Source organism: Nicotiana sylvestris, chromosome 11 (genome assembly GCF_000393655.2).
Source record: "Nicotiana sylvestris chromosome 11, ASM39365v2, whole genome shotgun sequence".
Lineage (NCBI taxonomy): Eukaryota > Viridiplantae > Streptophyta > Magnoliopsida > Solanales > Solanaceae > Nicotiana > Nicotiana sylvestris.
In genome coordinates this window covers 11,297,077-11,312,350 of record NC_091067.1, presented here as the reverse complement: position 1 = coordinate 11,312,350, position 15,274 = coordinate 11,297,077, and the positions used below count along the sequence as shown (strand labels likewise).

At 39.3% G+C, this 15,274-nt stretch overlaps 1 protein-coding gene across 1 annotated transcript; it reads left to right on the top strand.

Annotated features, from left to right (window-relative positions):
- The first annotated feature begins 8,697 nt into the window (after positions 1-8,697).
- LOC104231393 (uncharacterized) lies at positions 8,698-14,952 on the top strand. Its single transcript, XM_009784382.2, has 10 exons — positions 8,698-8,832; positions 10,797-10,878; positions 12,486-12,560; positions 12,658-12,694; positions 12,984-13,067; positions 13,154-13,214; positions 13,341-13,447; positions 13,649-13,714; positions 14,360-14,500; positions 14,657-14,952. The coding sequence occupies exons 1-9, from the start codon at positions 8,751-8,753 to the stop codon at positions 14,453-14,455; spliced, it is 690 nt and encodes a 229-aa protein (XP_009782684.1). The 5' UTR covers positions 8,698-8,750; the 3' UTR covers positions 14,456-14,500; positions 14,657-14,952.
- Positions 14,953-15,274: the final 322 nt, after the last annotated feature.

Below are 15,274 nucleotides of genomic sequence, written 5' to 3'. Positions count from 1 at the left end.
GTGATATAGCTATATGTAAAGTATTTATCTAGTTGGGTAGCTTATCATTTTGTTCTTTTTGTGCAGTGAAAACGAGCAACTTGATGTTCCTGACCTCACATAGTTGCCCATAGACGACGTACTGACTCGTGATTTGGCGATTGCGCAAAGTTAGGAAGATGATAGTGATTATGACAACAATGACGATGAGTATGGAGATGACACACCCTTCCATGATGAGGATGATGATAAGGAGTAAGTGGATGCCGAACCTGAGCTGGCGAGGGAGCATGCACCTCCACCTCCCGTTAGACGAAGAGTGTACGAGTCTCACGTGCCCTTTCATGAGCGGAATATTCCCTACCTTGATAATTTGCCAAGTATGCCGGATGTGGATGCCCTCACAAGGGATGATGATGAATTTCGATCAGTGATGTGGGATGAGTCTAGACCAACGGTGCTTGAAAAAGGCATGTATTTCCCTGATAAAGCTCGCCTAATCAGGACTGTAAAAATCTACAGCATAAGAGAGTGTTGTGAGATAACGGTAAGTGAGTCAACTACGGAGGTATACAAGGTTGTATGCCATAGAGACTTTATGGGTTGTCACTGGATGTTGCGTGCCAGCAAGAAGAAATCAGGTTTGTGGAAAGTGGGTAAATTTATTAGCACCCATAGATATGAAATGGACACATTCAATGAGAATTACTACAATCTAGATGTAGACTTGATTTCTCTTGTCTTGATTCCATATTTGGAAGTGTCCATTAGGTTCAAGATTAAAGAGTGTATTACAGCCGTCCACCATGAGTATGGTTGTACTATAACCAAAAGAAATGCATATCTCGGTCGCAAATGTGCCTTTGAACTTATTTATGGCGACTGGGATAAGTCTTTTTCATCTATGCCCAGGTACATGGACGCACTGCAATACTTTAACCCCAGGACTGTTGTTGAATGGAGGCGTGAGCGGAGTCCAAACAGACCCGAATATATTTTTAACTATGTGTTCTAGTCATTCAAAACCAGCAATTGATGGTTTTGTGCATTATCGTCCTGTAATTTCCATAGATGGTACTCATGTCTATGGAAAGTATGATATTAAGCTTTTGATTGCAGTTGCAGTAGATGCCAACAGACAAATATTTCCACTAGCTTTTGCCATTTGTCCCAATGAAAGCGAAGAAATATTTTTGAACCACTTGAAGCAACACGTTGTCAAATAGCGTTCAGGTATTTGTCTAATATCTGATCGACATGGTGGTATTTTAAGTTCTGTACCGCACTTGCCTGAATGGTAGGAACCCTATGCATACCACCGTTATTGTGTGAGGCACCTGAAGGCCAATTTCTAGAAGATATATCCTGACAAGGCCTTGCATGATTTAATGTGGATGGCTGCAACTGAGCACCATTAGTGCAAATTCATGTGGCGTATGAAAGCGATCCGGTAGTTAGATCCACGAGCCTATACTTGGCTAATGGGACATGAGCTTCACATGTAGACATTGTATGCTGATGGCGGCAGACGATGGGGAGCCCTGCCTACAAATATGTCGGAGTCATTCAATAGCTTATTGAAGTCTGCCCATTGATTGCCCGTCACTGCCATGGTCTGCATGACATTTAAACAGAGTGCGGAGAGGTTTGTTGAAAGACATGGAGCTGCAACGGCATTGATGGACAAGGGGTGTTCAATTTATGCCAATACCGATGAGAAGATTTGAAAGGTACAGGAGGTGAGCACATTGGCATTCATTTTTACAGTACGATCACAACCGGGGTGTTTTTGAAGTTAAGACCATTATCCGCGGACACCGAGGGAATAATCTACAGATAGTGAATGAAGCCAGTAGGTTGTGTTCATGTGAAAAATGGACCATCTACCACATGTCTTGCGCGCATGCCTTGAAGTGCTTTCAACAAGTTGGTTTAGGGGCAACCAACTATATTGATAGGCAATACAGTGTTGCTGCATACGTAGATACATATAGTGGGCAGTTGCAGCCATTAGGTGCTGAGCATTATTGGCCGCTAGAACCTTTTAAGATGGTGTGTAACAAGGACTATTTGCGCAAGCTGCAAGTGCAAAAGAGAACGCGTATACGGAACCAAATGGATGTTGGTGACATCGTTTATGCGCATAAATGTGGCATATGCTCGCAAACAGGACACGACCGTCGTAAATGTCCTTCAGGTGGTGTGCGTGGCGGTGGTAATCCAGCTCCTGGTGCAAGTTCGTTGAATATACCCAACTATCAAGGATGCATCTAGTCTTTTGTTTTCGTATTGTTTTTTGTAATACGTGTCTGTACTTGTTTATGTTGCAATATTTATCAAATAAAATTATGTTCCACAATCTTGTTACATCTTGTTTTTTAACATGACCTTTTAAATTGGGATGTTGATATGGTTGTTCAAATATTAAACTTATTGGTGTTAGTAAAGAAGACCAATCAAAAAAAAAAAATTAAAATCAAGGCATCCTTTATTATCCTTCTTAAAATTTAATATGTAAGGCGTGGTATAATACATCTTATTTTGTGAGTTGTTTTGTCGTTCTGAAAAAGCCGAAACAATTGCAAAAAAGCTGTTTCATTTCAGAAAAATTTTAATATGTAAAGCGTGGTACAATACTACGTTTTATGTGAAATCTTACCTATAAATAACGGGCGCATTCTAGTTATTTTCCGCGTTTAACAATAACCAATAGCAAATATTTCCATAAAACCAAAGTTTCTCTTTAAGAAATGTCTCAACAACCCCTTTTATGTCCTAAGGTGCTACTGCGGAAACAAAAGCATGATGTACAATTGTTGGGAAGAAGGTGGACGCCGCTACTGGGCGTGTATGAACAAGTTTTATAGGCAACCCGACGAGCCTACATGTGATTTTGAGGTATCGATTGATGAACCTTGTCAGCAGGAATACTACAAAGGCCAGTTGTATTTTCTTCATAATTTGTGTACGAGGCAAGGGGAAAGAGAGCGCCGATCCAACCAAGAAATTGAGGAGTTGAAGGCGAAACTGAAGGAGGTGGAAGACGAAAAAAAGGCTGGAAGACCAACTCAAGTGGTTGGAGCAGAGAGTACTAGGCGGTCGTGACTAAACAGTGGCTTGTACGTGTTGAGCGTAGTAGTGTATTTTTATATTTCCCTTGTCATGTGTTTTCATTAGTTGTACTGTTTGTTTTTGTTATGTGTATCTTTAGGTTTGCTATATTTGTGTTTGTGTTGTCATGTTAAAATAAAATTGTTGTTCAAATTCTGTTACAATAAAAATGTTGTTAAAATAGAATTGTTGCCATTATTTACATAATGTAGTATTTTCTTCATTGAATTGTTCAAATATTCAAGTTATTGGTGTTACTAAAGAAGACCAATCTAAAATTAAAAAAAAAACTATATGCAAAGCGTGGTATAATACTACATTTGTAATATGCAAAACGTAGTATAATACTATGTTTTGTGAGTTGTCTTGTCGTTCTCAAAAAAGCTGAAACGACTGCAAAAAAGCTATTTTATTGCAGAAAAATTTAATATGTAAAGCGTGGTATAATACTACGTTTTGTGAGTTGTCTTGGCTTTCTGAAAAAGCTGAAAACCATGTGAAAAAGCTGTTTTGTTTCAGAAAAATTTAATATGTAAAGCGTGGTATAATACTACGTTTTATGTGAAATCTTGCCTATAAATAACGGGCGCATTCTAGTTATTTTCTGCGCTTAACAACAACCTATAGCAAGTATTTCCATAAAACCAAAGTTTTTCTTTAAGAAATGTCTCAACAACCCCTTTATGTCCCAAAGTGTGACTGCATAAACAAAAGCATGATGTACGATTGTTGGGAAGAAGCTGAATGCCGCTACTGGGCGTGTATGAACAAGTTTTATAGGCAACCCGACGTACCTACATGCAATTTTGAGGTATGGATTGATGAACTATGTGAGCAGGAATACTACAAAGACAAGTTGTATCATCTTCATAATGTGTGATCGAGGCAGTGGGACAGAGAGCGCCAATCCAAGCAAGAAATTACGGAGTTGAAGGCGAAACTCAAGGAGGTGGAAGAAGAGAAAAAAAAGCTGGAAGACCAGCTCAAGTGGTTGGAGTAGAGAATACTAGGCGGTCGTGACTAAACAATGGCATGTACGTGTTGAGCATAGTAGTGTATCTTTATGTTTCCCTTGTCAAGTGTTTTCATTAGTTGTACTGTTTGTGTTGTGTTAGGTTTGCTATGTTTGTGTTTGTGTTGTACTGTTAAAATAAAATTGTTGTTCAACCGCAGTTAAAATAAAATTATTGTTAAGACAGAATTGTTGCCATTATTTATATAATATAGTATTTACACAAAGTACAAATAAAAGTAAATCAATGAGTCCCGCAACCTGTGTGCTTCAGTGCTGCTGCTGGCCTGAGTCGCATCCCCTGTCGCCCGGGTACACTATCGGGATCATCATCATCAAGTCGCCTCTTTATGTGAGGATGCGCAGCAGCATCGACAATATAACTGGCAGGATCGGTAGAAGAGGTAGTTGGGCCGTCAGCAACCTACAAAACAAGTACGAAGCTTAGCATGTGAAAATGTATACTAGTATTGTACGTGTTAAGTCAAAAACATTTTCTCACCATGGTCTCGTCGGCCTCCTGAGTATATGCATCCGTAGTGTCCTCATCAGCGCATACAGTGGCCTCCGTGATGGGCTGGGACGAAGCCTTAATAAGAAAATTAAAAATTAATTTATTGCATATCATTAAGGAAAAGAAAACAAATTGAAATTTTATAGTAATACAAACATACTTGCGCCTGTGGTAGATCCGCATCAATCGTCGGGGATGAGGCATAACTCAACCTGCACCCGCCATCCACGTCCCGGGTCGGCCGATTCTCAGCTGCGGTGGATGGGCCTAAAAAGAACTGGTCTACATCTCCGTCGAATGTACCCGTGATCAACAATGTATCTGACGGGGTGACCTGCGATGCTGGCAGAGATAGCTGAAGGCTGTACGACGATATGCTGCTGGAAGGCTCATCTAGCTGAGGGAAATAACCCTACTGATCATCTCCAAGATCCTCATCATGTACCTCAACAGGTGGGTCGACAGGTGTCTCAACGCCCCCTTGCTGGGGACCACCTCCTCGCCATCCCCGCGACCCCGTGGGGTACCCCTACCTCGTAGAATAGCCTTGCCTCATGACCTACCCCTGCCTCGTGAGACAAACCTACCCCGATGGTACTCCTCTGGCACCGCATACTCAGCTTCGTGCCATCTCTCGCTTGATACAGGATCCGACGAGCCAGCTCTTCCACCCGCCGGCCATACCCAACGACTGCAGCATTGTCGCCATGCTGATGCATCTCCTGTCCCAACTGGTAGAACATGTGATGCCCAATAGCCTGCGCAGCATTTAAAGTATTAATTAAATAACGCTAAATCACAATTATAAGATATTAATAAGCCACAAAAATATACTAGTGCCTCGTGCCTCCCGGCGTATGGTCTGTACCGATCGCCAAGTACATGAATGGTGTTCCCGATCATTAGTCGGATGTGACGGCGGTACCATGAAGTATACAGCTCAATAGTGGCCTCCTGGATATATGAAGGTGGTGGCGTAATATGGTACTCTCGCTGGTCTCAAATATGGACCTGCTGCTCTAGCCATCCTACAAATTCATCGTCCACCCTGGTATGGTCATCCCGCTGATAATGTGTAGGCACCCATGCAGGCTCCCCTGGTATAGTCTGGGGACGGTGAAACTGGCGAAGCACACACTCTGTGGTATGATGCTCCACCACATCGAAGAAGATCATCGGGACGGAAGTGCTCTAAAGCAGTCAGTCGACTGAGTAATAATCGGGCAGCTGAGCTAGTAACTCGTCGCTGTATGGCGTCCAGATGAACTATCAAATAATACATAAAAGTGAGTATGCGCAACACAAGTGAATTTATAACAAGTAAGTTTAGGTACATATTTACCTATTCGGCCACCAGCATATCTAACACATCCCTGACAAGGGGGAGATTATGATGAGCATCAGTCCCTTGGTAGTTCCCACGCCGGAGAACCCACCTCGTAGCTAGAGGGAGAAACGAAGGTGCTACACCCGGCTCTAGTGGTGGTAGAGGTAGCTATAATGGCAGGATCCGCTGCCAGGCCCAAACCTAAGTTAAAAGGTTGATGTAAAATTTCAGAGTCATTTTGACTATATAGAACTCGGAGTAATGAACAGAGTATTCGAAAATGTTGTCACCTGTAGAAGCGGCAGAAAACCATATATGTCCACCTGGGTGCCCATGCTCGCTCGGCACATACTCTTGTACAGGTATGCTAGAATAGCAGCACCCCAGCTGTACTGGGGTAACTCATCTAGCTGCTGTAGATGATGGAGAAAGCGCATACTCACTAGATTTCCCGAAGTGTTCGGGAACAAGACACCCCAAAAAGAAGGAACAACGCCAATCTCGTGTACCGGTCAATATGGATATCCTCTGTCTCGCCGGTAATATCGGGGTGCAATACCTCCATATGCTCTCTGATAGCTGTCACAGAAATACGACTGCCCCCTCTAAGTGCAGCCTCACCCTGTGGTCTGAAACCAGTATACTGCCCCAGCAAATCCAACTACTAGGGACACATCATAGCTCTCATATACTGGGGCAGTGCAACGGCCAGTCCATCTACACGTATCCCATACAAAACCTGAACATCCTGAAGCGTGATGGTGGCCTCTCCAGTGGGCAGGTGAAAAGTGTGTGTCTCCGGTCGCCACCGCTCTATCAACGCCATGTTAAGAGACCAGTCGAGCTGCATCTGCCCAATCTCAAAAATCCTAAGGAAGCCCGTTGCACGCAGGCGATGGACTACACGGGCATGGAAAACTCTCTCCCTCAAAAAGTCCCACAAGTCGTCCGGTCTCCTGGCGCGGAGAGTCTAATCCAATAGATGTCCCTCCCATACATAGGAGGACCTATGCTCACCCTGTAACACTAATACCTGATCTGCCGCTGGTCCAGGATGCACATGTGGCAAGTCCATGTCGTCTACTATAATTTAAACAATATTAATTGTGTGTTTGTGTTATAATAAATTAAATAATTAATTTTATAATTGGACAAAGTAATTATCTATGGGTTCCAGGCTCGATATTTGAGGCCCAGTAGCACCAAGCTATCCTTAATTATTATGTGTGTCAATTTCAACATTTTTATAATTTTGTTAATTTTATAAATAAAATAATTAATTTTGTAATTGGACAGAGTAATTATCTATGGGTACCAGGCTCAATATTTGAGGCCCAGTAGCACTAAGCTATCCTTAATTATTATGTGTGTCAATTTCAATATTTTTAGAATTTTGTGTGTTATAATAAATTAAATAATCAATTTTATAATTGGACAGAGTAATTATCTATGTGTTCCAGGCTCGATATTTGAGGCCCAGTAGCACCAAGCTATCCTTAATTATTATGTGTGTCAAATTTCAACATTTTTAGAATTTTGTTAGTTTTATAAATAAAATAATTAATTTTAAAATTGGACAGAGTAATTATCTATGGGTTCCAGGCTCGATAATTGATTTAATTTGACAACATATATTAATTTGTTAGTTTATTTATAAATTAAATAATTAATTTTGTAAAGTGTAATTGGATAATTAATTTGACTACGCTAAAATGCTCTATATTTTACTACGCTATAAGGCTCTATATTTTACTACGCTATAAGGCTCTATATTTTACTACGCTAAAAAGCCACTCTTCTTTAAGCAAATAAATAATCTAAAATAAATAAAAACAACAAACATATGAACATAGCATTCACAAAATTACATATAAAACAATAAAAGATATTTGTGAACAATTTCATTAACAATAAAAATTATTTATCAAGTTTTAACTATTTTTTGTCCCAAGGCTAATAATTCAATCCGGGTAAAAATAACATACAAATTTAATCGCAAACATAACATAAAGCAACGTGGAAACACATTCAACAAAACAAATATGCATATGCTCTACGAGTTTCGACATAAACTAAATCGAAATACCTCGATTTAAGTTTTTTGAAATATCGAAAATTCGAAATTTTGACCCCGAAAGAAGGAATCCAAAGCTTGGGTTGTATGCGAGACCTACGCTCTTCACTTTTTGTGTGATAGGTGGGGCCCAAGATTTTTTTTATCTTTTATTCACGAGGGGGGGAGGGACCAGCAGTGGTGGGGTTGGGTTTTTTTAAAAATGGAGTCTGTCGTGGAGTTGGGGAAGAAGAAGGACCGCCCTATATTTTATTATAGTTATACTGCGTTTTCCTTAAACGCAGTATTATAATGCGTTTTCCTATAAAAATATTAATTTTTTAAAACTTTAACGGCTAACTTTTCGTTAAAGTAAAATACAATATTATACTACATATTATGTAAAAATGTAATTTCTTTTAATTGTATAAACATATTTTGTATCAAAAAATACATCATTTCAGTTTTGGACACCCAAAAACTTATGGCCAAAAGCCTACTAAAATTGTACTTGGGTACGTATTTACTTCCCATAATTTTCTTTCTCACCAACTTCTATTCTGTCCTTTTAGTTTTACCGTGGGTGGAACCTTCTCTTTTCTACACATCCCAGTGGGTACACAGCCTAACCACCCCCTCCCCCTACCTACCCCACAAACCCACCCACCCCTATACGTTTATATATTCCACATTCTCTGAAGCAAAAACCTCTCCAAATTCCCCCTTAAGAGGCTTTCAAATCGTACTGCCAATAATGCCTCGAGCATCTAAGAGAAAGTCTGACTCACCCAAATCCACTTCTGCCAAATCTTCCCGCACTGAATCTGTCAACTCTGGTAAATTCTTTTCCCCCATTTTTCTATGTACCATATCTTGTATATGTGATCAGTAGTTACTGTTCATTTTAAGTGTTTTTGGGTTTATTTGCTTGCTGATGAAAGCTCTTTCTTTTATTGGGGGTGGGGGAGCTTTTGAATTTCAAATTTTGTTTAATGAGTTGGATTTATCTTGTTTCTTGGTACTTGAATGGGTATTTGTGGATTTGGGTCCCAAGAAATATAAAAGAATAAAAACTTTTATTGTTGCATCAATGTCAATTGGGTATCTAGTGGCCCCAGGGATCAGTTCAAGTGGCAAAGGTTGAGGGAACTTAGGTCATATGTTCGAGTCCTACAAGTCCGGTATTTAAGTGGAGAAGGGTAGAGGTAGAGGAGGGGGGCGATTGTTCCTGAGTTTCCAAGGCTATGGTTGGTCCTATGGATTGGCCCCAAGTGGGTTTCTCGGACTTAAAAAAAAGAATATCAATTGGGTATCTAACTCTATAGGATAGGAATATAGAGGATTCCTATAATCGACCAAAGTAGTTTGAATATTAAGATTTGCTTAATAAGATGGATATTATACTTTTTTTTTTTTTTTTGAAAATGTGTATTTGGGTAAGTAAATACTTACCCACACCAAATCAAGCAGTTTAACCTTGGCCCTTAAAAATTTAAGTGAGAATGTATATCACTTAAACATGATTAAGTGATAAATGTGTGTGAAAGGCACGTGTCTACTTACATTTATTGGTTTGGTGTAAACATCAGATGCAGGTAAGTTTTTCGCTTATGGGGATTGGGTCCCAAGAAACAGCCTAACTGAATATTTCCGTCTTGCATTTATATCAAGTGAGTGTTTGTGGACATTGGAATGAGATGGGCCCGAATGGGGCATACCGTTCATAAAAGGATTCATAGAACTGACTTCAACTAGTTTGGATCAAATGAATGAATATAGAGGATTCATAGAGCTAACTCCAACTAGTTTGGATTGAATGAATGGATATAGAGGATTCATAGTGCCGATCCTAACCAGTTTGGAATATGAGTCTTAGTTGAATGGTTGATCTATATTAAGGGGATGTTGAAACTTTTGCTAATCTAAGAAATGTTCATGCATGTATATTGTGATCGTAATATCTGAAGGAAGCGTAAGATCAACCTGCATTGCTTTTCTTAAACCCCAGTTTGAATAAATCTTGAAATTAGGTAAATAAAAATGCGCGAGGACACAATGTAGGTCCATTGTAAACCTTGCAGAAATGCAAGGTAAGGTTGCGTACAATAAACCCTTGTGGTGCGGCCTTTCCCCGGACCCCGCGCATAGACTGCCCTTTTTTACACAATGCAGGTCCATACTCTGTTTTAGTTTCTATAGCTTGTTTGAGGTTAATGATATCCAAAAACACCCTTGTAGAACACTAGATATGGCACTTGAGTCTAGGTTCTGGTCTTCACATGGGATTGCTGGAAGCTAATGAACTATAAGTAAAGTGCCTTTTGTAAACTAAGCGTGGAAAGTTGATTTTACTTACTGTGCATCGTTCTATACATTGTTTCCTGGTAATTGTTCTAACTCTATATTTGAAGTGAGATTTATCATGCTTCAGTAGTCTCAAATTCTTTCGTTATGTATAAACATGTTGAGTATGTAACTTCTGGATGTCCCACCTTACAGTTTGGTCCTTGTTTATTTCATTTCTGTTTGGAATAAGCATAAAATTGTTTTCTGTCTTAATTTGCAAGTTCTGGTCCAAATTCTGCTCATTTTTAAATAAAATTTTGTTAACAATGTCGAAGACCATGAATGTTGTATTATGTGTTGATTCAACAAGTTCTCTTTCCATGAAAGAAATTTTCTCTAGCTGGATGTTTGTAATTTTTGTTTAATTTTTATTCTCTTCTTTCTTAGTATTTTACAATTATATTGTTCTTTGCATTCACTTATAGTTTCCTGACCATTTCGTTGTTTTATTCAGCTTTAGGCAAGACTTCGAAGTTCGGAATATCTGTTGATAATCTTTTTCAGAAGTATGCCAATAAGTTGCTAGGCATGATCGAGTGAGTTCCTTTGTTTCAATTGATAAATTATTGTTCGTATGTTTCTTTTCATGGACTTTGTGATTTAAGGGTTACATATATATAGCAATTCTACAAATTATTTTCCCAAGCTTTTCTACTTTAAAACTAATTTCACCTTTTGCTAATTGTTTGATCCATGATTTACCTAGCCGAACAACGGATACACGATAATTTACCGGCCCTTAAGTACTTAGTTTTGACGGAAGCAACAACTGATAATTACGTCATTCTTTGGACGTGGATGTGAGGCTTGAGTCACAGGTTATCCCAAGTAGAGGCAGCTTCAAGTACCTTGGTTCGGTTATCCACGAGGGAGGGGAGATCGACGAGGATGTCACACACCGTATTGGGGTAGGATGGATGAAGTGGAGGTTAGCATCTGGAGTCTTGTGTGACAAGAGAGTGCCAACGATACTCAAAGGTAAGTTCTATAAAGCGGTGGTTAGACCGGCCATGATGTATGGGGCTGAGTGTTGGCCTGTGAAGAACTCACATATCCAAAAGATGAAAGTAGCAGAAGTGAGGATGTTGAGGTGGATGTGCGGGCACACTAGGATGGATAAAATTAGGAGTGATGATATTCGGGAGAAGGTGCACGTGGCCCCCATTGATGACAAGATGCGGTAAGCGAGACTCAGATGGTTCGGGCATATACAGAGGAGAAGCCCTGATGCTCCAGTAAGGAGGTGTGAGCGGCTGGTTGTGGAAGGCACGAGAAGAGGTAGAGAGAGGCCTAAGAAGTATTGGGGAGAGGTGATCAGGCAGGATATGGCGAGGCTTCAGATTTCCGAGGACATGACACTTGATAGGAAGTTGTGAAGGTCGAGTATTACGGTTGTAGGCTAGGAGACAGTTGAGTCTTACGTTATTTTGTACCTTTGTGAGCCTAGTCCGGTGGGGTTTTGTCTAGGGGCAATGTCGTGTCATACTATTTTCTATTTTCGACGCATGATCCATTTACTAATTATCGTTTTTGCTTTGCATTTTTCTTCTGCATTTTATGTTCCTTTTTCCCTATGATCTCCGTGGTGAATCTAATATTCTCTCCTTTTGTTTTTTTATTATCTTGAGCCGAGGGTCTTTCGGAAACAGCCTCTCTACCCCTTCGGGGTAGGGATAAGGTCTACGTACACACTACCCTCCCCAGACCCCACTTGTGGGATTTGACTGGGTTGTTGTTGTTGTTGTTGTCTTAGGATTTTTTTGGAAGTCGATTGATTTGATTCCCAATTTTGTGAAACCAAGATTACCTAAAATAGATGTTCTTGATTAGCAACATTACTATGGTCCACTCAGACCAAGTAGTTGTTGGTCCAGTCAACTAGGCATTAGCTGATAGTAAAAAGAATATCAGAATTACCTCTTATCTAGTATTTCTTTCTTTAATCCTAGCATTTAACTGAGATATGATAAATTTATGAATGAAGTTTTAACAATTGATTGCAATTATGGTATCAGAGGTAGATTGTGTCATCGCTATCTTTTAGTTAACATTTGAAACTTACCTAGCTTTGCATATGCGTGTTGACAAGAGGCGTAAAGGATGTTGGAATCTTCATTGAGTTTCTATATATTTTGTTTCACAGTCCAGAGGGGATTGAGGCACTATGCTCAGATCTAGGAGTGGATCATACTAATGTCAGAATTTTGATGCTCGCTTGGTAAGCCATCTGCTGCCAATATGTGCTCTGTGATCAGTCGTTATTTAAGGAAATGTTGTGTTTCTGTAATACATGACTGACCATTCACATGGATCAGGAAAATGAAAGCCGAAAAGCAGGGATATTTTACTCAGGTAAGTTACTGCTCTTTATTTGTTCAGCTTTCTTTTGACTATAAACCATTTCAATATGTTTTATTTTTGTGATGTATTCATACGGATGCTGTATCATTGGAATTGTCTGGCATTTGGTTCTTTTGTGATTGCCTATATTTTGTTTGTTCTTTCTGTTGATTCAACTAAATTCTCATCTGAGTTGGTTTTGGCTTTTTGCTTTTAATCCTTGATATGCTCTTGGTGCATTCTTCCTCAGTGACTAATCTAGTTCTCTCTATGTGTCGGGGGTCTCTTTTCCAATTGTCAGGATGAATGGCAAAGAGGATTAAAAGATCTCGGGGTTGATACTATTAACAAATTGAAAAAAGTGCTGCCAAAATTGGAAGCAGAGGTATGTTATTGTCAACTCTCTTTAGTAACTTAGCTGGGCTGATTTCAAGATTCGTAATGGTGAGCTTGGTTCATTTGCATATCCAGGTCATGATGCCTGAAAACTTTGAGGATTTTTATTGCTACGCTTTTCGTTACTGCCTTACCGGTAAAACGTCTCTTTGAGAGGCAATTTTTTAGCCTAGTAGGTTTCATATTTTATTTGACGTTTATGGTGCATAACTCTTGATTTAGCTGATCCACTACTAACATGTGCCTGGTTTGTCTTTCGCAGAGGATAAGCAGAAGTGTGTGGACATTGAGAGCATTTGTCTACTGATTGACCTTGTTCTGGGGTCCCAATTCCGGAGTCAGGTCGACTCATTCACTGAGTTTCTCAAGGTAAGTACTCACCTTTGTAAATTGTATAGTGTACGCCAATAGATAATGAAATGTGCCTAGGTTCAGAGGCTTAACTCTTCATATAATTGCTTGAAGGATCCTATAGTTTAGGCTTTTATATTGTTATGAAAATGATGTTAGTCTTTAGGTTTCATTAATTTATTTGAAAGCACTGATTCTCTGTATTTTCCGTCATACTAGAATCAGACTGATTATAAAGTTATCAACATGGATCAATGGACGAATTTTCTTCGATTTTGCCAAGAGGTAAACTATTTTTGCTGTATAGCTCCTTCTAGCTTACTTGATGCTCTAGTTGTTTTCTTCCGCGGCAACTCATAATAATGCCACTTAAGCCTGTAGTTTTCCAAAGAGTGTGCGTGTGCGCGTGCATGTTGTGTGTGTGTGTGTTTTATATGGTAAAAAGATACTCCAAGTCTTCCTCTCGGTTCCTAGTTCATTTTTTCCGGTTTCTCCTTCCTTTTTGTCAGTATTCATTATGACATTCTTCTTCCAGTTTTGCACTTGTGATTCATCTAATTGTAGTTTATGTTTCACCAGAAATGGAATTCGATTTGCCTGCCAATGACCTAAGGCACTGATTAAACACCAATCTCAAACTATGTAATTCAGGGTGATATGATTAGAGGAGGGAGACCAAATTCCAACTTTGGCCAAACTTTGAGGACCACACAAGTAGTTTTATTCAAATGCTAATTTAACGGAAATAAAGATTTCATTTAACTTTCTGGCATCCTTCTTTTGTTTCTGTCAACTGTTTTTGCACTATGATCAGACGCATATGGGAGCACCTATAGATGTATCTAGTTAACTTTCGTTATTTGTGCTTTGAGAAACACTAATCGGCTTTTCAAACACTAATTGGTGGGCGTCGTCATCACTTTTTTGCAGATTAGCTTTCCAGACCTTAAAAACTATGATACAGATCAAGCATGGCCTGTGATATTGGATAATTTTGTAGACTGGATGAAAGAAAAGCAAAACTGACCTCCGCATGAAAGCAAGTTCCTTCTTCAATGCTAACAGGACCAGGTTTGCCCCATATTAATTTCAATTGTTACTCTTTGGTTACAACTTTGTGGGATTTTACTAGGTCGTTGTAGTTGTTGTTGTTGTTGTTGTACTCTTTGGTTACAAACAAATGAACAATGTGAAAATAACTAAGTTGAGCTTCTTTTTCCCTCATAGTATTTGAAGTGTGCGCGCCATTTTTGCTTGCACGATTCATGGAAGCTGCAACTTTGAGTTGATATACTGCATGTCTGATGATGGTTTGACACATTTGTTTCAAGGGGGATATACCAAGTTTTTGATTTTTTGCTTTCTTCTTTTGAGTTACAATCAAAATGTATGCTACATCTTTTTTTTTTTTAATTATTAATTGATTTTGAAATTTCAACAATTTACAAAGTGATGGGCATCATTTGATCCCCGGATGGCAATCATACCTGTGAATGGAGTAAAAAACAGCTTCTTAAGTGAAACTGAATGTGTGGTTTATCTGTTTCTCTTTTTCTTCTGAGACAAAATCTTTCTATGTGTAAGCCTCCGGTCGTTATTATAGTGATAAGAGCGTAGCGCGTGATGTATGGTTTAGGGGCAAAGTTACAGGTTTGATTCTAATTACCGTAGACAAAACCTAGTATTTAAGTGAAGAATGGTAGAGAGACGGGTTCCATTATTCAGTGAGAGTTTCGTAGAATAGCCAGGATTGTCCGAGTCAACCACATTCCCACGAAATAAAATGAAACATATTGACCAAATGAGAGCCTACACCACCTTAACCATGCCAATTGCCACAATCAT

Excerpts from the sequence above, each read along its gene's own strand:
- LOC104231393 (XM_009784382.2), top strand. The coding sequence starts at position 8,751 with ATGCCTCGAGCATCTAAGAGAAAGTCTGACTCACCCAAATCCACTTCT. Across the intron at positions 13,448-13,648 it reads CATTCACTGAGTTTCTCAAG|AATCAGACTGATTATAAAGT; the intron begins GTAAGTACTCAC and ends CCGTCATACTAG. Across the intron at positions 13,715-14,359 it reads TTCTTCGATTTTGCCAAGAG|ATTAGCTTTCCAGACCTTAA; the intron begins GTAAACTATTTT and ends ACTTTTTTGCAG.